At 35.4% G+C, this 27,591-nt stretch overlaps 1 protein-coding gene across 2 annotated transcripts; it reads right to left on the minus strand.

The window, feature by feature from the left end:
- Positions 1-1,423: 1,423 nt before the first annotated feature.
- On the minus strand, positions 1,424-27,591 carry LOC138695881 (cytochrome P450 9e2-like). 2 transcript variants are annotated; one of them, XM_069820220.1, is made up of 8 exons: positions 27,461-27,591; positions 20,852-21,255; positions 16,236-16,400; positions 14,513-14,718; positions 12,013-12,193; positions 8,419-8,640; positions 3,936-4,190; positions 1,424-1,746 (listed from the first exon to the last, which is right to left on the minus strand). In XM_069820220.1, exons 2-8 carry the CDS (start codon positions 21,243-21,245, stop codon positions 1,562-1,564), a joined length of 1,608 nt encoding a protein of 535 aa, XP_069676321.1. In that variant the 5' UTR covers positions 21,246-21,255; positions 27,461-27,591; the 3' UTR covers positions 1,424-1,561. The 2 variants fall into 2 exon arrangements, with proteins under 2 accessions (XP_069676321.1, XP_069676322.1); XM_069820221.1 differs by having other exon boundaries at positions 27,349-27,481.

Consider the following 27,591-nt stretch of genomic DNA (forward strand, 5'->3'; position numbering starts at 1 on the left):
TTGAAAGAAGTTTTTCTGCTTTCAAAATGATTCTCAGTGACAAAAGGCAAAGGTTAACTGTGGAGAATTTAGAAAAAATTCTGGTGGTGTAGTGCAGATAATTATAATAAAGTCTGAGCATGGAACTGAATTTCAATAACTTAAAATGAGTAATCTTGATATCAATAATCATTATTTCATTAGTTTCAATATATTAAATTTGTGCAGCTCTGTTTATAAATATAATATAGTATTCTTTTTTAATGTTTAAACATACTTTTTTGTGCGTATTTTAGTGTATAACTAAAAATTTCAGTGAAAGAAATAAATATGATACCTTGATGTGCCTAAAATGCCTATTTTCATTAAAATAGAGCCTAATTTTACAAATTTTGAGCTTATTTTAGGCGCCTAAAACTGCAATTTTTAGTGCCTAAAAATCCGATATCTACTTATTACAAATTTTACATTATCATCATCTTTTTTTACACCAGAAATCTCTGTTTTTCGTAAGTGGAAGGTTTAGAAGAGCCATTGCTCCACCACTGCTGCCGGTTGCTTGTTTGTACACACGTAAACTGAGTAATGGTACCGATGGAGGGAGATATGCTCTGCGGATAGTATATCTATACTGCTTGAAGGTCAGGAATCACAGGGATTCACGAATTCTCCTTTGCCCAGCGATAATGTATGGTGCCGAAACATACTTGTTGTAAATGGTTTAGCTAGAAACAAGTGTCCTTTTAAAAGGACAATAGGCAAATTAGCATACCTTTTGATGAAAGATTCTATACTACAGAGTTGTTTCCGATTTCTGATAACGAATTTGAATGACGTCATGTGCGTCAGGAATCACACCGACAGCTGAATTGCGGTGAGAGGTGACAGACCAGTAGTGAGTGATTTCATAATCAGAGTGCACGGTGTATCACAGCAGCAATACCCAAGAAAATCGAGTCTTTTTGGGAGGGGTACATAACAACCCATTCCGATGCCAAGTACAGTTACATGAAAAATCATTGGAGCCTACAAAAAACGTGGTTACGTTATTTCCAAGAAAGACATATAAGTCCCAAATGAATATTTCCTCAGAAAATAATTAATTTTCTCCCAACAGTTAACTCTGTTTTACTCGATAAGTAATATCAGATTTTGGTTTTTACTCGTAATCTATCATTAGGGAAACTGACTAGGAATGGTTAATTCTTTCACGTTTTTCAATAAAATAGTTTTCTTACAAAGTAAGTGAAAAGATTAACACGTGTCATTGTTTCCCGTCATTAGAAAGTCTGGAAACCCTACTGCAGTAATTAAGGGACGGAATGCTGCTAGTACACCGAGTTCGTATGTGTATGAAAGGTGAGTTGGCGGTGCGCTGTTGCCAAACTACTCAGACTTTCCACCTACTTTCCTAATTAACCATATACTTAATTATTACAACACTCATAATAGATATTTTATTTATTTTAATACATTCTACTGTCCTCTGCTATCTGCACAGTTACATCACTTCCAGCCTGTATAAGAAATAATATAAAATCACTGAGAGAATTCTTAAATGATTGTCCATGGATTCCATCCACTATTCATTTAATTGTTTTACAGATCTTCGTTCAAGTCCCAGCCAGAACCCTCCATCAACTGTCATGGTGAAACCCTTCCTGGTAATTTGTATTGGTATGGGTGTCTTGGACACGACTTTGAGGCTGAAGCGAGAAAGAAGGTGTACCATTGCAATCTTCGTTTCCATCAGCGCAAACCTGCTACCTGTAACATTGATGTTAAACATTAATTAAGAAATTAAGTGCAATATGGTCAGACATGATAGTCCATGTAAACAACCAATTAAAAATATTGTTGCTTATTTCGAATTCATGTTTATATGAGAATTCAGATCGTTTAGGAACGGATATGTTATAGACAGGGTTGAGACTTTACGCGTGAAAAAGGTTATTTGCATTACAGTAAAATACGCGTAAATAATACGTAATTAACGTAGTAAATGTAAACTAGATCAAAGAACTTCCAAAAACTTTTATTTTCAATCTTTCTTTGTTCAGTTTGTGATGAAAATTTACCGTTTGAATTGCCAACAAACCTAGCATATAACTCGAGGATACCAATTAGTATTAAAAAAATGGAGACTTTAAGAAGATTTTGTAGTACATACCGAATGAAGTGAAAGGTTTCTACACAGAACTGTACACATGGCTACGACCAACATAGATAGTAATGACAGTGGAAGCGAAGATTGAAAAAATAAGTTTGTTAATGTTCTGACATACAAAAAGACTTGAAAAATAAGTTTATTAATGTTCTGGCATACAAAAAGGCTTGCAAAATAAGTTTATTAATGTTCTGGCATACAAAAAGGCTTGAAAAAGAAGTTTATTAATGTTCTGGCATACAAAAAGGCTTGAAAAAGAAGTTTATTAATGTTCTGACATACAAAAAAGACTTGAAAAAATAAGTTTATTAATGTTCTGAAATATAAAAGTCTTGAAACATAAGTTTATTGGTGTTCTGACATACAAAAAGACTTGAAAAAATAAGTTTATTAAAGTTCTGACATACAAAATGTCTATTCATTCTTGCTTCCCAACTCGATGATGATTAGTCATTTACCACATAAATTTTGGAAAATGATTACATTTAAATGAGTTACTATGTTTAAATCATAATAATTACCTTAAACTATTATAGGGTAAACTAGGGTTCTGCTAGAAGTCAATGACGTAAGTAGCCACGAGTAGGCCTACTTCTGTCATTGACTTCTAGCAGAATGTGGTGCCCACAAGAGACGAGGTAACACATTAAAGTACAGAGTGTCCAACATGCCCGACTGTCCAACAGATCCTAGTTTACCGTATTACAAAAAGGACTTTATCAGTAAAATCGTTTATTTTTAAAACCCAACAAGTGACAAAAACAAAACTTTCGGGAAATCAGTAAAAAGTCTTTAGTTTAATTACTTTTATTTTAATTGTCAAAATGTATTTAACAAGTGACATTAGTTGCTACATGTTATGTTTATTCACTATTAGTTACGTTTTATAATATATATAAAGTCCCCCAAAAAATAAATTAGTTAGGGTGTTTTGGGGTTTTTCCAACAAACAAACTGAAAGTAAGCAAAGCATTGCTATTTTTCCAAGTATTAGAGTGAATGAAAGTAAGTATGAACAAATGTTATAATCAATGTAAAAACTACAGTATAAAATCACAAAAAAAATATATATTTTTTTCTGCTGCAACATACATTTCTCTCATCAGGACTTAAAAGGAATAAAGTAATTGACGTTTATATTGTCAAAATCAATAAATGTTATAGTCCCGTCGCTCTAATTTCCGGCAGCCAATCACGTTGCAGGTCGGCTACATTTAAACGTGTACGTCTTGTGATTCGCTGATGAAGATGTTAAGCATTTCCTAAGGCTGGATAAATACTTAATATAATCGCCCGCCATTTTTGCTCTTTCGTTGGCGTTCGCAGAAAGCACACGAGGACGTTATTTGCCGCTCAATTATTTGCTTAATTACAGTGCGTTTGATTTATTATCATAGGAGCTACGACATGATAATGTTTAACGGTGTGGCAAATAGATCCCTCGTCTGGTAGCTCGGGAACGAAAGAACAAAAATGGCGAACGATACTACCTACCTAGACTTTATAGAGCCTTGAGTTCCTAAGACGTAAGCAAAGAGGAGGAGTCACGCCGGGAATAACAGCGTCGCGACTATAGTTTATTAGTTCGTGTATAAAACGGTTTTTTACATTACATATTTTACATGTAAATTACACGTAAAATACGTACAGGTAATTTACTCGCCCAACCCTGGTTGCATGATCGTCCATCCCTGGCGTGAGGCTAGCAATCGGTTGGTCGGCCTAGGACGTCTGAAAGATTTAATTTTTACAAGCGTCTTAAATGTAAATGTTAATGAAAACAACTTACCAATGCAAATACGTGGGCCTGCCCCAAACGGAAAGTAGGTGAAAGGCCTAATGTTGTGTTTATTTTCATCGCTGAATCTTCCAGGGTCAAATCGCTCAGGATCGGGGAAGTACTCAGGATCGCGATGAAGTGCGTACACTGGAATCCAGATACCGTCCCCAGGCTTCATTTCAAGTGGAGGATCAGCAGGGAGGGTGTAAGATTTCACGCAGCTTCGATCCATTGCAATTACAGGAGGATATAATCTCAGAGTCTCTGTAAAAAGAATGTGACAGTATATGACACTAAAGTAGAGTCTTCAATGTTTATGAAAGAATTAAAATTAATGTTTTTGAAGAAGAATATTCAATAAGAATACTTTGTGAAGGAACACAACCTAGAAAAAATAATCAACTTTGAAAGCCGTAGTCCAGTCTTATAATGAACATGATGGAGAACAAGTTGTCTTAATTTATCAGAATAAAAAGTGAGCCTACGACAAGAAGAATCTTGTCAAAATAAGAGCAAACAAGCAAAACATTATAAAAGTGATGATTCATCTGTTGAAACAAGATTCTTCACTGTAATGCATATAAAAATTATGTGCCATTGAGAGGACACTTGCTGTGTAATTGGAACACCAGATCAGTTACATATAATGATGGTATGCAATCCATTTTGTGTTGTTGAAAAGCGAGGCTCTAATTGTTATTAATGATGTAAATTAGAGTTGAACAACGATCGAGAAAGTAATACTAATAGCGCCCGCAAAGCCGAAAACCCGCACGACAATGTTACCTACGTCGCATCGTTGATGCAAAAATTGCATGTGAGTGTTTCAAGACTTCGGGAGTGGTCAACTCTCGAACGTCAAGCAGCCTTGAATCGTCGCAGTTTATACTCACAAACCAGACTGAACATTTATCTATTTTGGCAACTGTTATATTTGTATAAAGAATCAAGTAGCCCATTTGAAACACCATCTCTACCTTTCAGTGTATAGTAATCCGTTCCCTAATCTTTATTTAATTACTAGGCTCTTATTACAAGGCTAGGATATTTTTTCATATGTTTGAGATCAAGTGCACAATCTCAAACAAAAAAAATATATATTAATACTTTATTTAACGTTATGTTTTATGTTTCTTATAAATGCAAATTTATTTGAGAATTGTTTTTTTTATGTATATAACCATAGGTAATATCTGATAATAGAACCAGAACATTTTGATAACTACGATACTGTTTTGTTTTGTCTCAATTAAACATTTATAATGCTATTTATTTCAATTATGTATGTTATTCAAAGTTGCGAAATCTTTCCACGCCGACCAAATGCTATTTCGAGAATGATGAGCGAGACTCGAAACGCACGAGAGTTACAAGACGAGACTCGAAAGACAAATGCAACGAACACAGCGAGCGAGAGCGGCAGTTAGTTTTGTTCATCTCTAGAACATTTTGATAAATAAGATACTGTTTTGTTTTGTCTTTTTGTCTCATTTGAACATTTCTAATGTTATTTATTTCAGTGATGTATGTTATTCAATGTTACGAAATCTTTCCACGCCGACCAAATGCTATTTCGAGAATGATGAGCGAGACTCGAAGCGCACAAGAGTTACGAGACGAGACTCGAAAGACAAATGCAACGAACACAGCTAGCGAGAGCGGCAGTTAGTTTTGTTCATCTCTAATGTAAATATTCTCATATATGATTGCTGATAGATATAATGAACTCACGTAAACTTACCTTCAACATTAACAGAAAATACATACCTTACTCTTTCAACGTGGGACTTCACCAATATCTATCATGTCTGATTTCTTGCTTAGGCCTATAAAGTAAATTTATTTACTCCTCTTTCTCTTCTTCCTTTCATGAATTAGGCATTTTGATATCCGCGTACTCAATTTCACCTGCCACCTTGGTAGCCAGAAAACCGAGTTCAAGTCTCGTTGTTGGCAGAGTTGTATTTGTGATGAACAAACCCAATAACGTGTTAATGTATATACATATATATTCTTGTGTTCTTCCGCTTTACCCTCCTCATCCTACCAATATTCCCCGCATTTCCTCTCTCATTGTCTATATCTCATTCCTCGTGGCTAATAAAAGTTTACTAACTCCGGAATTCCCGACAGCGGCATTTTGTCTAGAGCTAGCTGTTTTTCCAAATTGGTCTATGTTAGTTTATTTGGTATTAATTGGAAATATATCTACTTCTCTAACTTCTTCATTATGATCTGTCCTTATTGTATCTCCTCCAAAATCTTAGAAATCTCATCTCGTGTGCTTGTAGGTCTATAAATGGACTTGTTTTTCTTTTTGTTATTATCGATCATTTTCCTTCTACATAGAATAGTAGAGCCTAGGTATTGCCATAATTCTGTAGAATGTTAATTAGCCTATAGTCCTTTTAGAGTATTTTTCACATTTTATCTGATATCTATTAAGTTTATTCTATGAATATCCGAACCATAATCATAAGAAATCTCACATCCGAGGTAGGTAAAAATTTATTCCACAGTTTAAATTAATTTATTTACAGATCTGAAATTAATTTCTGTGTCAAAGAAACTTCCTTATCAAAGACCAAAGTCGCAATGTGTTTTCAATAGCCAAATACCTCCATAAAAACTTTGAAGGACTAATGAGAAGTTCATACATTCAGTCGTCGAGGAGGAAGGTTTTACTACAATATTGTAAATATATAAATACATTTTGTAATACTAAATTCAAATAATAATAACGATAATAATAATATGAAGAAGAAATAGAATTAGACACACCTGAGATAAGAGTCAAAACTGAAATAGATAATTTAGAATATTGGGAATTAGAACAAGCTATAAAGAACTCTAAAAATAAGAAAGCTCCGGGACAGGATGGAATAAATACAGAACTATTGAAATATATACCTGATGGAATGAAGTTTAGATTGCTAAACATTTTAAATCAATGCTGGCAACAAAATAAAATACCAGAAGAATGGAAAACTTCATTAATTGTACCAATATTTAAAAAAGGTGATAAAACTAAACCGGAAAACTACAGAGGGATTAGCTTGTTAAATAGTGTTTACAAGCTATATACAAAAATTCTAAACCAAAGGCTTCGCAACATTATTGAAACAATTTTATTAAAAGAACAAACAGGTTTCCGAAGAGGAAGGTCATGCACTGATAACATTTTCACTATAAAACAAATAATAGAAAAAAGAAGAGAATTTAATTGTCCAACATATATTATATTCATAGATTTCATAAAAGCTTTTGATAAAGTGAAAAGAAAAAAATTATGGGAAATAATGGTTAACAGAGGTATACCAAATCATATTACTGAAACATTTAAAGAAATATACAAAGGTACAACTATATGTGTAAAAGAAAGAGGTGGAAATTTTTAAAACAACAAGTATTAACACCGGACTAAGACAAGGGTGCTGTACATCACCCACTTTATTTAATTTATACCTAGACAACGCAATCCGAGAATGGAGACAGCGGCTAAACAATTTAAATATATCCTCTGATTATAATAGGAAGAATTTTATAATGACACTCCTATATGCAGATGACCAAGTAATAATTTCTGACAATGAAGACACACTACAAATAGCATTATTTGAACTCCATAAAATAATTATTAATTACAATTTTGATATATCAAAAAATAAAACCAAATCTATGGCATTTCAAGGAACTCATCCGCTAAGATGTAAACTTGTATTAGACAATAATATAATTGAACAAGTAAATACATTTAAATTTTTAGGATCATCAATATCATATATTAAAGAGGTAGATATTGGAAATAAAGTTGAAATGTTTTAAAAAATATGCGGAACAATTAAAAGAACTTTAAAAAATAAAGTAAGAAAAGATACGATGATAAAATTTTATAAAACTATGGCAGTTCCTGCAGCTCTATATAGTAGTGAAACTTGGACAATGACAAGTAGAGATAAAAGTAGACTACAGGCAGCAGAAATGAGGTTTTTAAGATCAGTTCTGGGAGTCACTAAAAGGGACAGAATCAGAAATGAAGACATAAGAAATCAATTACAGATTTTTAGCCTAAATGAAGGAATAGACCATCATAGACAAAAATGGCTAGATCACGTAGACAGAATGGATGAGAGAAGATACCCAAAGAAAATATTAAATTATATACCAGAAGGGAAACGAAACATAGGAAGACCAAAAAAACGATGGAAAGACCAATGAACTAATAAATTTGGAGCGCGCAACAAGCCTTAGCAGGGCTTAATGCATGAAGAAGAAGAAGAAGAAGAAGATAATAATAATAATAATAATAATAATAATAATAATAATAATAATAATAAAAATTATACTTTCTGTTGGTTGGCTGGTTGGTGTATATCGCCACAATAAATGCATTTTCATTGTTTCTGTTTATGACGGAGCGCGTGCGTCATTGACGCGGCGTTTTAACGCTCGTATAGAAGAGATATCGTTCTTCTGCAAGCGTCATACTCACCTGATAGAACCATGTCTAAATACTTCATACTGTGGAGTGCCTCATACGTGATACTGCCTCCACATGCCTTTAATGTGGAGTCAATTTCCTTATGAACTTTTTCTTGAATTTCTGGATTCACTGTCAGCTGAAGGGATGCAAAACATAAAAGTGTGGATGTTGTGTCGAATCCTCCAAGAAAAAACAGGAATGCCTGTGCTGCGATATCATCGTTCGTAAGAACTGAAAGTAAAATATTGCAAATGGGTATAGAAGCATATTATTTTTGAACAAAATAAATCATGGTTTTCTTAAAAATAACACTCATACACAAAGCATCAATGGTTGGTTACACATCAAACAGTCATAACTGACTGTCCAGAGGCAGCGAAAAATAATTTTTGTTATCACTTCAACAGAAAGATGAACACTCAAAGAGAACATGTAGCCTATCGTAATTTGCAGATCTTCTTTTAGTAGTCGTTTTATATTTGTTACACTATACTTACTTCGTTACTATAGAAAATGCAAAATATCTAGCAGCATGGCAAGGACTCAGTCAAATGTTTGAGTAACCAATCACTGAGATTAACCCTTCGTTTTTCGTTTACTACATGGGTAAAGTGGGTACAATATCACCCAGGCCATATATTTTATTTATATATTTATTGATGCTGTGAATATAAAATTTTGATAGGTCATGTATTTGTTCTTTAAGCTCTTCTGTGTGTCTATATATATATATATATATATATATATACACAGGGACATCATTTTATTTTTACTTCAACTTTTATTGTACCTGAGTTTATGAATGTACTTCACTCCCACCCCTTCTACTAACCAAGTTCCAACTGTCCACACAGAACTAAGGCCGCAGTACTGAGTTAGTGATTATAGTACGTTTCAGAAATATGTTCGCGTTTTCCAGTGACGAAAATTTCCAATATTGAATCATATTTTCGCACTGGTACTGTCGTCCGTTTGCCTACGTCGCATCCCGATTTCCCTCACCTGCTTCTGCTCGCTCCACTGTAAAGACTAGTGGCTGGGCTTTCTTAGCTCTTTTCTGAAAACATTAATTTCTGTTAGAAATTAATTGGACGTCTACGTAATATTATGCAACTGTTTAAAATAACTTAAATAAAAGGGCCTCCTTAAGTAATTAACTATCACGTGATTCCCCCCCCTTTCTACGATCCTGCGACATAACCACTTGAACGGACAGTAGATAGCATGTCTGAGTAATTTTATCTTTGCGGGTCGGGCAGAAGTGAAGACTGAATTTACAGTACGTAAGGTACTCTTTTATAGAGTAGGTACAGAATTATTTCAACATGAGTTACTAAGTATGAAGGACGAAACTGGTAATTGGAATTAGATGCAAGAGTCTATAGTGCGATAGTAGGCACAAAAGACCAGTATCGAAATGAACGGCCACCATTTTAAAAAATGTGTTTAAATATCCATATTATGATTATTTTTAATTTTAACTTCGTTCTCTATATCGTATGCTAATGTGATGTAGACAGTATAATATACAGTGCATAATGAATACGTTCCTACTTTACGTAAATGGATGAACTACTTTTCTTCCCTCCTGTACCTGGTAAAGTGATCTGTTTGTATTTTACGCCAGTATCATCGAACTCCAGTCGTGGAAGGGGTAGCAAACGGTGTTTCCGGGTCTCAATCATTAATCCAAAGGTATAGCCAGGTTAATATTAAAAATGTTAGTAAAAATAAAATGATGTCCCTGTGTGTGTATATATATAGAGGGTAAATTAGGGTCCGTCGGACAGTCGGGCATGTTGGACACTTTGTACTTTAACGTGTTACCTCGCCACTTGTGGGCACCACATTCTGCTAGAAGTCAATAACACGTTAAAGTACAAAGTGTCCAACATGCCCGACTGTCCAACAGACCCTAATTTACCCTAAATTAACATCGCCTGTCTCCTGTAGCGCAGATACTCGAAGGGAACTTAGTTTCTAGAGAGTGGTTACTTTTCTTTGACAGCTGTACAGCAACAGTAGAAGTGGTAACGTTTATCGGTAACGACACAGAATCCACAGACTTACTTTCCTTCTGAAGGAAGCCATGCTTAGGATACTATCTCCCTTTGAAATCCAGCGCTCTCGGGCGTGAAACCCTTAATTTTGAAACAAACAGCCGCAAGACCACTGAAGATTAAGTTTTTGATGTAGAATATAGAAAAAATTAAAGTGTTACATTAAATTGAGTTCAATATATAAATACTGCATTTTAGTAAAAAATTAAAAGTTTGCTTTTCCTCCATTCTCACAGCCCGCCTTATTGTACAGTGAGGGTCACATAAGAACAATTCCTAAACAGCAAATATTGCCGTCTTGTCAGTGTTGCCAACGTTACCAGATATCACACGATCCTACGTACTAAATGACTTATTTACTTACCGTTCTTTATGTTGGAACGTTATGCTAAATAATTCAATAATTTGTAAAATATTTTCGCAGGTAAACTATACGGGAAAGGGATCAACATGGCAATACGAAATTCATTGGTTTGACTAAACAATTGACTCACGAGACATAACCTAAAAGTGTATTTTGTTTGACTACATGAAATTAATAGTACTAACTCCGAAAACTTACCTGACTATAATCTTGAATTATAACCACAATGCAACACATAAAATAACTATTATGTATTAATATTAATACTTATTAATTAATTATTAGTATTTTCAAATTTCACTAGCTTCCAGTAACCGGCTCAGAAATCTAGTACCGACAAATATTGTCGATATTTGCCTCAGCTGCCAACATACCAGTTACAAAATCACTATCATTTGTAGTATTTGTCAATATCGAAATTCGAAACGAAGTTGGAAAAAGAAAATTCAACCCGCAAACTAGAAAATCACCACAATCTACTCGCATATGTAGTAATGGGGGAAAAAATGGTTAGATTTCACCCTTAGGGTATGAAGTAGGCTGACCCGGAGTATAGTTAGTTAGCTATTAGAATGTCAATAGTCTATTGTAAATATTGATTACCGTACATGTTATTATTTTTATATTCAAATACCTTCGTCTGTGAATGTAATGGAGATATCAGTGATATTTCGCCAATGAATATATAGATGTTTTTACTTTGTTATTTAACGACGCTGTATGAACTATTAGGTTATTTAGCGTCGATGGGATTGGTGATAGCGAGATGAAGTAGACGATTCGCCATAGATTATCTGACATTCGCCTACAGTTCGAGAAAACCACGGAAAAACCCAATCAGATAATCAACCCAAGCGAGAATCGAACCCGCGCCCTAGAGCTACTCAGGATCGGCAAGCAAGCGCCTCAGCCGACTGAGCTACGCCGGTGGTTATATAGAGGTATAGTCAGTGCTTTATTTCATTTCGAAACTGTTATAGTTTCCTTCACAAACTAGCATAACCGTTATTATAATAAAACGAGTAGAAACTAATTGATAGAGAAACTACTTTAATGAGAAGTTAGTAGGCTAATCAAAGGTTCTTAACACAAGATATAAACATGGATTACATATTAAATTTGTGCATGATATAATCGTGAGTGACACATTAATTTAATGCGTTACTAGATGCAACTTACCAGCCTTGTCATTGTTAGCTGGAGATTTGTCATCTTGCAGGGTTCCCTTCTTGGCTTGCATCAACAGTTGAATTAAATCAGGCCGTATAATTCCTTCTCGGTCTCTTGTAGACATGGTATCCATTATCAGTGATCTGAAGAAACTGGTCACTTTATTAGGTATAAGTGGGATACGCAACATCTGTGAAAGGCAAGATCATATAGGCCTACTACTGAATGTATGTAACTTTGTTTTTGCACAATTACATAATATAACTTTACGCCCCTGAAAATAATTTCTTTTTTCGAAGTAGAATTTAGTATTTGAATGTGTTAGGTATTTCACAAAGGGACGTATGCCACTCCGAAGAAAATGTCGGAAAATTAAGAAAAGCTGTTCAATATTTTAACCAACTAAAATGAAATAAAAATAATAATACAGGAAATTCTTACAACTATAATGAACAGATCCATTAGTGATCACATATATTAGTTCGTTATGCAACCAGCCTATAATGGTAGTAATTAAGACGCGAGTATGTTTATGAAACGAGCGCAAGCGAGTTTCATAATTTTCATACGATCGTCTTAATTACCATTATAGTCAAGTTTCATACGACTTTTTATGCTCGACCATATTTCTAACTTGAAATTATTTATAAGTATTCATGTTATTCTTATCTGACTGAGGAGCGGAACTGACCTTGTGCAATACCTCGTAAATTGTGAGATGTGCGCAGACGCGAAAGTATTGATTTTTTCCGAGAAACAAAGTCGACATTGACCTTGATATAATCTAGAGAATAAAATAAATATTAATCTTGATATAACCTTGAAATTCAATTAGACATTGAAAAACGAGATGATAAATTGAATTTATTTGAATATTATTTACAATTAACGCTGATTATTAATCTAATCTCGCGCTAATGATGAATCTAATCTCGCGCTAGTTGTCTTTCAATTGCATATCCGAGAATGATCAATACTTGCGCTTTCATATTGCTACAATGGTATTTTCTGATTGGTGGAACACCTGAACTTCAATGAATAGGTGTACTTTAATGAGGTCCATTAAAGGGCTGCTACCAGGTGTATAATTACTACATTTCGGCATGGTCGAGCATAAAATAATATTCGTATTAGACCCACACAATAACTTGGTTTCTTATCTTTGAAGATAAATATGTCATTCCAGGTCTTTTTTTTTTTGGGCTAGGTGTCTGGTAATTTAAATTCATTTACTTGTTTAGTAATGTCACACAGCGTATTCTCAATCTCACCGGACCGGTGGACATCAATGACGTCACGCTGCAGCGGAATAGGAACAAAACTGCTGGAAAGTTCAATGGCTATCATGGCGGCTGTACAAGTTTGTTAGCTACGATAGCAAAATTTTGTGAAATGTTCATACTGTCATCTCGCTCAAAGAAAAGAGATGCATAAACAATTTATTTCTTGAACCAGTACCAATAACTGGTCCGTTGACATGTTCGTTCATAAGCCATTATAGTTCCGACGCTGTTATTCCCGGCGTGACTCCTCCTCTTTGCTTACGTCTTAGAAAGTCAAGGCTCTATAAAGTCTAGATAGGTAGTTTCGTTCGCCATTTTTCTTCTTTCGTTGCCGAGCTACCAGACGAGGGATCTATTTGCCGCACCGTTAAACATTATCATGTCGTAGCTCCTATGATAATAAATCAAACGCACTGTAATTGAGCAAATAATTGAGCGGCAAATAACGTCCTCGTGTGCTTTCTGCGAACGCCAACGAAAGAGCCAAAATGGCGGGCGATTATATATTATTTATCCAGCCTTAGGAAATGCTTAACATCTTCATCAGCGAATCACAAGACGCACATGTTTAAATGTAGCCGACCTGCAACGTGATTGGCTGCCGGAAATTAGAGTGACGGGACTATAACAATTTTTTTTTACGCTGTGCACATTACAAACAGTACAGCAGAACACACCGCCATAACACAACAGTGCACGATGTCATTCGTCTGCTAATTCCCGCCCTACACAAGAACCAATTAGATTCGCTGATGGATACTGCCACCACCTCTGCAAGCTGATGGCACCGGTGCGACACCGGTGGAGCATCAGTGACGTCATCGCTGAAATTCGGAACACCGTGATGCCATCAGATTGCTCACCGCTGAGGTTCGGAATACGCTCTTATAATCGAGACGATCTAAGTCAGAAGGTACCGGTGTCTAAGTTGTGACTTAGGATGATTTTTTAAATAACGACGTTAGATGGCAATAGTTTAGTGGTTAGTGGGGTTTAAAAAGGACGCGTCAGCATCTATGGCTATTTGCGCCCTTATCAAAAGTTCTTTACAGAGCAGAGACATAATACAATAATCAGAATGCTTAAAAGAACTAAAAAACGTTGTCACGATTAAAACGAGGTACACAAACAATAGTTTATTTTTTACACGGATAAAGACAAGGATTTCTCCACACCATAAATTTTTATGCATTTTCTATAAGCTGATACTTGATGTTCATACTCACCTTCATCATTTTAGGGCTAAGAGCATAGCCAAGCCAAATGAAGCCACGAACACCATCAAAATTAGCAGCCTCTTTCCCCAACAAGTAAAAGTCATTTGACGGCTTCTTCAGCGAATCCACGGTAACTCCAAACGCAGCAGTGGCAATTACGTCATTTGTGAACCTCGTGAACAAGTCCTTCATTTCGATCACCAGCTTGTCTCCTTCTGTAAAAATAATGAAACTGTAGTATCAAAATACCAACTTAAGAAATGTAAATATTTACAAACCGATATTATTTATTAAGCCCATCCCACTATAACCAGTAGAAGCACTTACTTGGTTTCTGCGCACTTAAAAATGTTTATTGCCTGTATCGTACTGTGAGGTATATTGCAGCCATTCATTAATACAGGGACATCATTTATTTTTACTAACATGTTTAATATTAACCTGTCTATACCTTTAGAGAACCGGAAACACCGCCGCTTGCTCCCCCACTCCAAGACTGGAGTTCGATGATACTGGCGTAAACCACAAATCACTCTACTAGGTATAGGAAGGAAGAAAAGTAGTTCATCCATTTACGTAAACTAGGAAATATCGCGATTTTGAGTTTGATAATTTTCATTAGGTTTTTCTTTAATCAAAGTACAGTACTGTATTATGCGGTGTATATTATACTGTCTACAGCACATTAGCGTACAATATAGAGAAAGAAGTTAAATTGAAACGTAATCATAATATGAATATTTAAACACAATTTTGAAAATGGTGGCCGTTCATTTCGATACAGGCTTCAGTTCTTTTGTGCATTTTATCGCACTATAGACTATTGCATCTAATTCCAATTGCCAGTTTCGTCCTTCGTACTAGTAACTCATGTTGAAATAATTCTGTACCTACTCTACGTACTGTAAATTCAATCTTCACTTCTGCCCGACCCGAAAATATAAAATTACTCAGACATGCTATCTACTGTCCGTCCAAATGGTTATGCCGCAGGATTGTAGAAAGGGAGGAAATCACGTGACAGTTAATTACTTAACGAGGCCCTTTTATTTAAGTTAAATTAAACAGCTGTATAATATTACGTAAACGTCCAATTCCTAAGAGAAATTAATGTTTTCAGAAAAGAGCTAAGACAGCCCAGCTATTACAGAGGGGCGAGCAGAAGCAGGTGGGGGAAATCGGGATGCGACGTAGGCAAACGGACAGTACCTGTGCGAAAATATGATTCAATATTGAAAGCTCTTTCGTCACTGGAAAACGCGAACATATTTCTGGAACGTACTATACTCAGTAACTCAGTACTGCTTACTATCTGCGGTCTTGGTCCTGTGTGGAGTTGGAACTTCATTAGTAGAAGGGGTGGGAGTGAAGTACATTCAAAAACTCAGGTACAATAAAAATTGAAGTGCAAATAAAATGATGTCCCTGTATAAAGAACTTGTTCTGATATTTCTGCAATGCTTGGGAAAAGTGGCATAAGTCAATTTCCACAAACATTTTTTATTAATTTATTGATAACTTACGGAACATGTGCTCACTTGGGAAAAGAGACATAAGTAGGCTATTTCTCCCATTACAATAATTCATACAGAAGAAAATCAAATCGACATAAATCAGTATGAAGACAGTTTTTTTCCTTCTTCTGTAAAATTAATATTTTTGACTTGTGTCACTTTTCCCGAACACTACAGATCTAACATGCATTATAAAAAGAATAAAAAAAATTTTTTGCCTTTCTCTATTTGACAGGCTTTGTCTGGAATGTAATCCAGGCAACATTTCTCCAAGAAGTCAACAAGCTGTTTGCCACATTCTGTCACCAGCACAAACATCATCTTCATCTTGCTGGACGTGAAGGCAGGACTCAGCGTGGATCTCATGTCTTTCCATTGCTGACCTAAAGGTAATAGAAACAAATTATGTAATATTATTTATTATATTGACGTTAGTTTTGTTAAGAAGTTTCAAATGTTACAATTAATGAATTACGGAAACTCTTTGTTCTCATCACACTTCGTCTACCACTTAGAGCAATTTACTGGCACAATAGATGTGCTCAGATAACATTTTTTAAAAACAACTTTTGGCATCTAATTAATTATCCAAGACGAAGTCTTTGCGCACCCTCGGTTTCCCGACTCTTTCTCCGTTGGATGGTAGCAGGGTGTCCAAGTTCCGTTTGCAAAACTCGACTGTACTAAGAAACAACATAGCTTAGATACGGCTGGTTGGCGCAGTTGGTATAGCGCTGCGGGTTCGTTCCTGGGCCAGGTCGATGGTATTTGATTTTTGCAAGTGTGCTTAAATGCGACAGGCCCATGTAAGTAGATTTACTGGTATGTAAGAGAACTCCTGTGGGACAAAATTCCGGCACAACGGCGACGCTAATATAGCCTCGGCAGTTGCGAGCGTCGTTAAATAAAGCAACATTTTTTTAGCTTACATAAAGTATATTTTTATCGTCTGGTTCGTATATTTATTTTACTATACCCTACCAAACCGTACAAATAATATGAGTATACCAGATAAGCTGTACTATTCTAGTGCGGAAGAAGAAAACGTAGGCCTAATTATGTCTTCGATAACGAGTAAAGACACTAGTTTATGGATTCAAACATAACATATACTTATGTTTAGGCCTATACTCATCCAGCTTCGATATAAAACGTAGAGGAAAGTGCCCAAAACCGGACCCCCATTTTGTTTTTGATAAAAAAAAATAAAATAGTAAAAAGTTATGTTTTAAAGGCATATAATATTTACTTTATAATGTTATGCATCATTTACATTTTACTTTTAGAAAATATAATTAAAAATTAGTATGAAAAAAATTATTTTCAATAACCTTACACTTTGGCGATTTGAAAATAGTTGCCGAAATGGGACCCCTTGTAAAAACAATCAAAATAACACTAAAGAAATTTGGGAAAAGGTATTAAACGAGAGAAAACATAATCTAGTTACAAAGTATAAGTATAATATTACAATTCAGGTTTTAGTTTGTAAATAGAGATATAGGATGTATTTTAAAAAAAAGTTACACAAAACGTACAACAGAATTAAATCGTTTAACGACAAAAATCGCAGATGTTCATGTCCTTTTCAGTCCCAGCACATAGCGCACATGATCCAAAGTTCCCCTTTAGAATCCTCCGAAAATTTGCTGTCACAAAACACACACACCAAGCATCATCTTTGGATGAGGAAACTCCTGAGAAAAGATCCAATTCATATATTCCAGAGGTCACGTTGTTTTCATCTTCAGTGCTTGATTCTTTCACATTTTTCTCAAAATTCAGACGCTTTTCACGAGCCCTTTCCCTTTTCTTGAAGGCTGTACTGCTGAACCACGTCCCTGGCCGCGATTGCTTTTGCGTCCTTGAGCACGATTCCATGCTTGTTGTTCAGCTTCCAGGGCTTCTTTAGCTTTTTTAGCTTCCACCAATTGGGTTTCATAAGACGCAGATGTGATGACCGTAGAACTGCAGGTCTTTCGCCCCCTATTCGAGAACCTCTTTTTTTTAATTTTGAAATGAGAGTGATGTCAAACGGGCTTGCCTTAGAAGCTGTGGAACCCTGAGGATCCTCAAGTGTAGCTGATGACAGAGAAATACCCTGATCTGCCGAAGATGTTTATGGTTGATTAGTGTCAAATAACTTGGGGTTTGTTCACATCACATTCTTCTCTGTTCTCTGGAAAGCTCTGATTTCCTGCTGTAGTGACAGCACGTCCACTGACAGCATGTTAATTGTGCCTTAACCACTGCCTGATTTCCTTGCTGCAGTGAACTTTGAGGGGACCCATGAAAGTTTTGTCCAAAGGTTGTAGTTTGTGTGAAGAGTGAGGTGGCAGCGACACAATGGTAACATGATTTGTTTTTGCCAAGTTGATCAGATCAATATTCTGTGTGTGGCTAAAGTGGCCATCCTAGAGCAACAGCACAGGTTTTTCTTTTTTAAGATTGGCAAACTCGATGAAGTGTCGAAACCACTGAGTGAAGAAGTTCATTTGGATCCACCCTGAATGGTAAGCTGTAAAGATTGTTTCTTCCTTCCCCATTATCCTCTTGAAATTTGGAACAGAATCCCAAGAGAATAAGAGTGTGTACAAATACAGGTAGACTTTAAACATGAAAAAATAAGGGGTCCGGTTTAGGCAACTGAAGGGGGTCCGGTTTACGCCATTATAACCAACATTTTGTTAACTCAATAGATTTTTAACCAAACATCTAAATTAAGCGGTTTAATGACAAGCAATAACCTTAAACCTTACCATTTAAGAATGTAATAGGTCGAGTGGCTTACCTGCCAATATCTAGGAGAAAAAAAAAACGAAAAATGTAGCACAATGTAAAAACTTTTTCCACTGTCAAAACACGTAATGGGAGACTGGTAAGCAACAAGTGAAGCGGGCGACGTGTGTGCTCCGCTACAGAGTGGTGGAAGCCTGAACTACTATTTACACTTAGTTCTGCTAGAGTTCAGGAGAATGCAGAGCCAGGAGACCGGGGGTTCGCTTTAGGGGGAGGAGTCCGGTTTAGGACACTTTCCTCTATATGTATTCATTCAAATTTATTTTGTTTCTCATTTTGTGTGTTTATACTTCACATGTGTGTACAGTAAAATCCCTCGTATCCGGCACCAAAATAACCGGCAATACCAAAGCAACGGCATTTTTGGCTACGCCAAAAAAGTCATTCATGCGAAAGAGAAAAGTCGACGAAGATGTGAGTGGTTTTCCTGGATCGCACATGCCGCATATTGTGTTTACTCCTCACAGTGTTCACACATGAAAACATAGACAAAAAACCCTATTATGTTCCTGGAGTAGATCGGGTAGCATAGGTAAGCTGTCACTTGGGCCTTGAAAACAATGCGCAGAGACGATATCTTTAAATTTACCACTTGAACTCTCCCGTTTCGAAGGGATGTTGGATGAATCTAAATAGGAAAGTGTGAAATTCTCTGTTACTCTCTAGCGCGTAAAAGTTTCATTGGAGTATAGATAGTATATATAAAAAAGCAGACATTAGAGATATGTTAAAGAGGTTCAAATCATCGAGCGCTACTTCATCGCCTTCTTAATTGCGATTGCGACGTTGGCTACACTGCTCATCACGTCACATGGCCGCCATTTAAAATTGTCATAACTTTACGAAAACTTTTAGTATTTTTTAAGCTATTATGTATTACTTTAATTATGAACTGATTAATGTACAGTAGTGGCAAAAAAAAAACCGGACCGACCCTTGTAGGTGATTTCAGAGTAACAGATTCAAATTTTCCTAGTCACAAACAGATCCATCTTGTATGATTAATTGTAACAATGAAATTTATTGCATTTGTTCGATTCTTACCGTCTTTTGTTTCCTTCAGTGCCTCAAACTTACAGACGAAAAAAACTTTGAGAGTTTTATTTCCATCTGGCATCAGTCATACATTTCTACCTCTATTCGGCAAAGATAACTGCGCATTTTTACATTACATGACAGTACATACCTCTGGCTTCACTATCCATTTTGAAATTACCACAGTTTGACACAATACACAGCACAGGATTATTTTGAATCAGCTACAAGAGTCGGTCCGGTTTTTTTTGCCACTACTGTACATTACTGTATTCAGTACTAAAAATAACCATTGTAGGTATTTCAAAACATTATTTTAAAATATCTATATGAAAATTACTAAATTTCAACATGGAAAAAAATATTTGTGCAGTACAGTATGTCTTTACACAACCTAAGTATAAACGTATTTTTCAATTATCCGGCAAAATCAGTTATCCGGCACTGGCTTTGTCCCACAGTTGCAGGGATACGAGGAATTATACAGTATATTAATTTACATTCTTCCTAACACCTAATTTCGTAATCAGAAATCACAGTAATTTTGCACGGAATTGAGACACGTGTAGAAAATAAGTATATAATAAGACAAGTGATTATTAACATTTTTTATTTAAAAATTGAAAAGATTACGACTACTTTATTTAGTGTAAGACTGTTTGTGAGACTTTGGCATTACTTTTCAATTTCACTAATCTGACAACCTTGCGGGAGATGGGTAAGAACGAAGAATGAATAATGATCACTGATTTTATTATTTTTATTTTAATGCCCCCCACAGAGAATACATACAGTATAATTCACACCATGGTAAAGTTGTCTACCTGCACACCATTGGTATGCACGAAAAAAAAAAAAAACAAAAACAAAATATTAACCCCCATGCTTTCTTGACCCAGGGACGAGATACAATGCAAATGGCATAATTTGAAAGAATAGTTTAACAAAGATAGACTTGCCTTATTATACCTGTCATGTTAATAGAATAGTGTGTACTAACCTTGGAGATTGAAAATTCCTTTGCCCCATAAGGGATCTGAATCTTCAGTGACGATTGCGCGGTGATCTGTGAAGTTGTCGAAATCTTTCACAGTGACGGTTTTGATGAGGTCAGGATCTCTAAGCAGGACTATAGGATTGCTGAATTCGAACAATCCACCATATGCGTGTCCCTTCATCTCGTTGTATTGTGACAAAATATTGTCTGAGAAAGACTGTTTTCTGAACAGCATGGGTCCCAATGTACCGATGAATGCAGTTGGTTTAATGAATGCCACATTTCTTTTCTCAAAATAATTGAAGTTTCGAGTACCATAAAAATATAGCGCAGACATTAATCCTACAACGACAAGAATCCACGTCGAATAGGACCATAGTATTTCCGTGATATCCATTTCTTTGTTTCTGAAAGAACAAGAACAAATTTGTTTAATTATAAGAACTGCGTGAAGAAGACATACGCCTATACTACATTACCGAAGCTAAGATGTGGATACTGGCCTAGATCATATATGTAACAGATAACTCATAGCTATGTTAAAATCGGCAGCACTTTGAAGAAAACAACCGCCAGGATCGCCACCCGTCCGCCGTAAACGAACACGAGATGGCAGTACAGTCGCTAATGGAATTCAAATGGGAATTATGACGTGACTCCTTATGTAATAACTAGATGGCAGCGTAGTAAACCTGACAAAAGTTGTTAACGTCAAAGCCTATAAGGCCGACCTATCTGTTTCATATATGATCTAGGATACTGGGTAGGCTGAAAAATTCTGCTCATCTTGTACCTTTTTATAGAGCAGATATTTATCGACTTTGATATCAAAATGTTTTGTGACACAGACCCTAATAGAAGAATATGATGACTCATTTTCACTCCCAAACAGAATACAGGTAAACAATATAACTTATTTGTCTCAGAGCACCCTGTTAGCCAAGAATATTACTTATTCCATAAAAACTGAACATTTCTATTTTGTCTTCCTTCACCCCCTATTTTAGTATGTAAATGTGGTGTCGATCTTCTGTCCTGCCGTTAATTTTTTATTTATAGTTATTGAAAAATTTACCCGAAATATGTTTTGTCGTTATACAGTTACAATATTGTTATGAAGAAAACAGTTAATTTTTCATTCCTATTACATGCGAGTAATAATAGTTTATGCCATCCTAGCATTATAAACAGGTTGTTACTACATCGAAAATCGTGCGTAATTGGCTTATTATACCATGCCTGCCGATAAAACCAATGACTTATTTTCTATGACGTAATACCGGAACGCTTGCTAACTTTGTTATCACTTCTACGCGACGTAACAAGAAATGAAATGCAGGACAGAAGGTAACGTATCATTTATTTCCAATTTTTAACAATTTTCTATCACTTTTGTAATATCACATAAAACAGTTCTGTGGTTCAGAGAAACTATATTAACAAAATAAAGGAACATTTGTAATATAACCTGTACTCTTTACTCAATACCAAGGCCAAGCGCAACTAATCGATGCGCACTTATGAAGACAATTTGTCAACTATGGATCCCGAATTGAATTTCTTTCATAATTTATTTCCTACAATTTATAATGCTAAGATACCATAAAGTATTGTATCCAACTCGTGGATAATATTATTATGACACTCGTGAAAATTGTCGCACAAACGTTAGTGAAGCTATAGTACAAGATAGTAAAATTAGAAAGTGTGTTGTTTGTGAAGAAGTTATAAATGAATGAATGTATGGATTTTATGGTTGCTAATGTGGTGGTTGTCATGGAAAAAGTTTTTAATCCCCCAGTGCTGTGAATAAAGACATTGTTAGGTTGCTAAGGACGATGAAATAAAGACCAGTTTAGATACCAGTCATTGATAAAAGTTGCTTAAGCGTATAAATTTAATTAATTTTGGATTACCGTATAATATATTATTTGTATTAAATTGTTAATAACATTATTTCATTGTTATCTCATTTCCAGAATAGATTTATATCAATAGTACGATTCATCTGCAATACTCGTAAAATTGACCATATAACACCTTCCCTCCAGTTACTTTCATGGGTGCGTCTGAAGGAACGAAGAACAATACATTCACTGTCTCTTCTGTTTAGAATCATGCATACTTCTACTCCGAATTATCTCTTATCGCGCTTTCAGTTTCTTACAACTCTTCGAAACCGACATCAAGCACTTCTTTCTATCCCTCATCGTAGAACGTTTTTATACTCATCTTCCTATACTGTAGAAATACCTCGCCTCTGGAATTCGTTATCTAATGACGTCAGGGACTGCCGGACTTCAAAATTAAATTGGAAAATTTTGTCTTGGTTAATGTTTTTAGGTATTGCTAGAAGTATTGATTTGTGTTTTTTTTTTCTTTTTCTTTTTGAATCTAGATTAAAATTGCAAGTTTCTTGTTTATGTTAGTTAATTAGGATACAATTAATTATGATACTTAATCACTCATTTAAAGTTTGTGTGACTGCAACCTGTGTATATTTTTGTGTGGCTTTACTTTGTTTATAGTGTTTTTTCTCTCTCTGTTTATTTCTTGTGTAGCTTTACTTTGTATATAGTGTATTTTTTTCTGTTTATTTCTATTATTGTATTTGTATTCCTGGTGTTGTGGAAGAGAAGGCCTGATGGCCTTAACTACACCAGAATAAATAAATAAATAAATAAATAAATAAATAAATAAATAAATAAATAACAGTAAAATCATGGATATTGATTTCACACTAGTTACTCTGTGTACTAAACAAGATAACAATTGAGGGGTAATCATCGAATGAACATTTTGAAGAAAGAACGATTTTGTATAACTTTGATCGGTCATTTCCTTCTTGTATTTTTACAAATTAAGAGTGTTAAACAGTAACCGTGTATGTCAAAAATGAACGAAGTAAGATTTCACTTTATCCCTACCAAAAAAATCTTTCCGAATATTGTACAGACACATCTTAGATACAAACTTTACAGTAAGATATTTAAATATCCTCTTATGTCAGATGTTTGTTCGGTATCAAGATATTAAACGTTTTTTTCGCTCTTCTGTAAAATTTAATATTTTAACTTACGGGTTGCTGTTCAACACCGTCGAAATGTTGAAAGTGTCATTTGCTCTGTTTGTTAAAGTTAAGTTTTTATGTAGTAGTTAGCTTTAGTACTTCTCAGTCTGATTTCATCAACGTGTCGTCCTAGACTTTCTGAAGTACTGTATTCAGGCAATAATGTAAACATAATTATTCTTTTAGTGGGTTATTTTACGACGCTGTATCAACATCTCAGGTTATATAGCGTGTAAATGAAATGAAGGTGATAATTCCGGTGAAATGAATCCGGGGTCCATCACCGATAATTAACCAGAATTTTCTTATATTGGGTTGAGGGAAAACCGAGGAAAAACCTCTACAGGTAACTTACCCAGACAGGGATTCGAACCCGGGCTATCTTGTTTTGCAGTCAGACGCGCTAACCCTTACTCCACAGGTGTAGACTGTAAGCATAATTGATGATTATATCTTAAGGCTGTTTAAACAAATTTTGTTGAAAATGACTTGCCATCAACGAACACAATATCTAAAAGTTCTTCGTTCTACAAACGGATGTCATAATACGTGACGAAATAAACGTGTCCAAACGGTTGTTAATAAAATATTCAAGTCAGGTCTGAATACCGAATTAGACTTACTCAATTATTCATTGACAAAATTATTATGTCATATGCTTTTTATGTTCTACAGACTGTTATTAGAGATGATGAAGTTTGAAGGTCATATCGCATAGGCGAGAACTCAGTTTTATCTTTCGCATTTACACATTATCTACGGCTCCACGATTCTTGACAACATTATTTTTATTCTTTTTTTTTGTTATCCATATCACGAGCTATATGAAGTCCTATTCAATCAGATCTCATGCTTAGCTGGGGGAGGTGTGACTACATAAATTCTTGTAACAAAGACAGTACAGCAGGTTTAACGTGGCTAAGATTGAGGGCATGGAAGGGTAACAAATTGTCAACGAATGAGAGCACCTTTGTCCACTTTGTAGAGAAAAATACTCCTATAGACATATTTTATTACAGTGTGTCGAATTGGAACAAGTACGGAGAAAATATCTACCAACTTCGATGCTAAGTCAGAATAGGAGTTCGCTTGCATGTTTTGACCTCATGGGGAATAGAGAATGCGAACAAAAAACTGGATTGTTTCTCTTGAAGGCGAGAAAGATCAGAAGTGCAGCTGTGGAAGTTTGTGATACGAACTGACGAAGGGATAATGATATCTACCCAATTATACACTTTTATGTCTGTTTTAAGTTAGAACATATTATATAATGTGTTTTGTTGTGCAATTTTCACTTTAATATGTCTGTTCTTTTAGAGAGTGATTGGATATAATCATAGGTGAGGGGGGTGAAACCTACAAAGTAGGACTTGCTTTAGGTACAATGCACGTACGGTCAGAAGACCCGTGCACTGGATTTTAGAGAAAATTATGATAATATAACATCTGTATGTATAATATTACTCAATAAATCCATCTATCTAAGTCCTATTCAGTTAAAGTATTAAATTACAAGTCACAAAATCGAATTCCTAAACTGGTTTTCCTCATCGAAAAAGTGAATGGAGTTGGTTTGGAGGCGGAAATACTAACCGTCCATTAGACGGTTTGTTGATGATGATTATTATTACACGATATAAAACTTTAAGATTCCTTATTTCTCGTGTGAACCTAAACAATACTACCTGTACATTTTATAGTGCTACAGCGTTATTGATAACTGTGTTTTAGGTGCCCAATCCCAATGGAACCTTCTTCAATTTTACCTAATTCTTATACATTAATTAATTAGTCCTCTGAAATTTTATAATTTTTACCAATTTATTCAGCCAAATGTGAAAACCCCGGTATAATTTTTATTTTGGATTTGATTTGATATTATAATATCTTTTAACTTTTGTAGCCTTAAGCTGTAAAATAGTAAACTTTTTAAATGTTCGTGCAATAAGAGATGATAAGTTAGGGTTAAATTTAACACTATTTTACTCAATACTGATTAGAGTGATTACAATTTTAAAATAGAGCAATTGATTTGTCGTAGCTAAATAAGGTATGAAAAATGAAGCGCACACAACCAACTTGATTGTTTATCAATTACTTTTCAAATATTGGATGATCACTTTTATTTGATTTGAATTGGGGGAGAGTCGGGTAGTATCGGACATCGGGTAGTATCGGACAGTGCGTTTCTTTCATCTACCACCATATGGTAGTACCTGAATGACATGGTTACGTTTCTCTATGCGACATCACAGAAACGTAACCATGTCAATCAGGTACTATCATCGTGTGGTAGAAGAAAGAAACTCACTGTCCGATATTACCCGATGTCCGATACTACCCGACTCTCCCCTATTTACATGGTGAACTATGATTTAATTCAAAATCACTGACACGAGTACTTTTAAACATTACATTTCTTGATTGTTCTTTGATTGTTGGCGGTTAGGAGCATTCACTGAATTTGTCTCTGTAATAATCTCTACTGGCCGACCGACTCGGTGTTCGTCTTCGATATTTGTCTGTTCATTACAGAAAGTATGTACTCAATTATACACAGCTTGACGTGACAGGTAACGCTCACCATACAAGAACAGCATTTGCTTATGAACAATCGCAGAAACGAGCGCTGCTCGACAATGGTATATCCGTGTAGAATTAAAGCCATCTTGCAACTGATGCTTCTTTGTTTTGCTTGTACGTATCTCGAGAAAAACTCACAATAATATACTCGTGCTACTGAATCGCCTTATTCTAAGCAATGGACATGTGTACACAGTTTTAAAAATTTTGATGCTTTATGTGCAGAAGATATTGAAACCTCCACTTGTGCCAATTTCGGGAGTGATTTTGTTGGCAGCCTTTCAAGATGTGCGCCATTTTGATCTCATTTGTCTTGTGTTATAACTGTACGTTTTCGCGTGTGTTTCTTTGTTTTGCACTGAACCAATAGGTTGAAATCTGTTCACAAATCATTAATTACAGTTCTGGAAGAAGGTAATTGACGAGGGAACGTATGAAAAAATTCCGCACGAACACGGCGTGTTGATTCTTATTTATAATAAACTTTACACACAAAAAATGCGTTGGTCTAGAGTCATCTGTCTAACCACCTTCGCGAACGAATGTACACTGCTCCGAGAGAACGGCATATTTATACTGGGGGAGCGCTGCTTGCCGCGGCCGAGAAGCAAAACACCGCGCAACGGTCAGCACATATAATATAAGCCCTGTAGATTACATATCAGCCAGAAATTCAATCGGAGGATGTATTTCCCTTTATTCATGCAAAATATAATTATTTATGGATCAGTCTGTTTAAATTTGTCCCGATTTCTCTGAGCTAAAAAGACCTAATCGATCATCGTCACTAGTCACAAAAACAACTGTTTTTGACAAGCACATTACAATAATACAGTGTTTTACTTACTGTTAGTTACGTTGGTGTAGAAATGGACACTTTCTCGCTGCTTCTAGTACACGAGAAATCTATTCTAAAATCCAAGCACATATCTGCTTTAATAAGGTTACTGGCTACTTACAGCTTCCCTTCTGTGGGCGTGTATTCTGGCTGCTACAGAGAGATGATTGCGTCCGGGTCGGGATCAAAATGTCCTGCAGTTCTGACTGTGGCAACGAAATAATCTGCGTCGAAGGTCAACTGATAGGCCAA

The sequence above is a fragment of the Periplaneta americana genome, chromosome 3 (assembly GCF_040183065.1).
Source record: "Periplaneta americana isolate PAMFEO1 chromosome 3, P.americana_PAMFEO1_priV1, whole genome shotgun sequence".
In the NCBI taxonomy this organism is placed as follows: Eukaryota; Metazoa; Arthropoda; class Insecta; order Blattodea; family Blattidae; genus Periplaneta; species Periplaneta americana.

What these genes read in the sequence shown, in the direction of transcription:
- LOC138695881 (XM_069820220.1), bottom strand. Translation starts at nt 21,245, where the DNA reads ATGGATATCACGGAAATACTATGGTCCTATTCGACGTGGATTCTTGTC. An exon ending in AGCCTGTCAAATAGAGAAAG is followed by an intron (nt 14,719 to 16,235) that starts GCAAAAAATTTT and finishes TTATTTTTACAG; the next exon opens with AAGGAGACAAGCTGGTGATC. An exon ending in TTTAGACATGGTTCTATCAG is followed by an intron (nt 4,191 to 8,418) that starts GTGAGTATGACG and finishes TTCTTTTTACAG; the next exon opens with AGACTCTGAGATTATATCCT.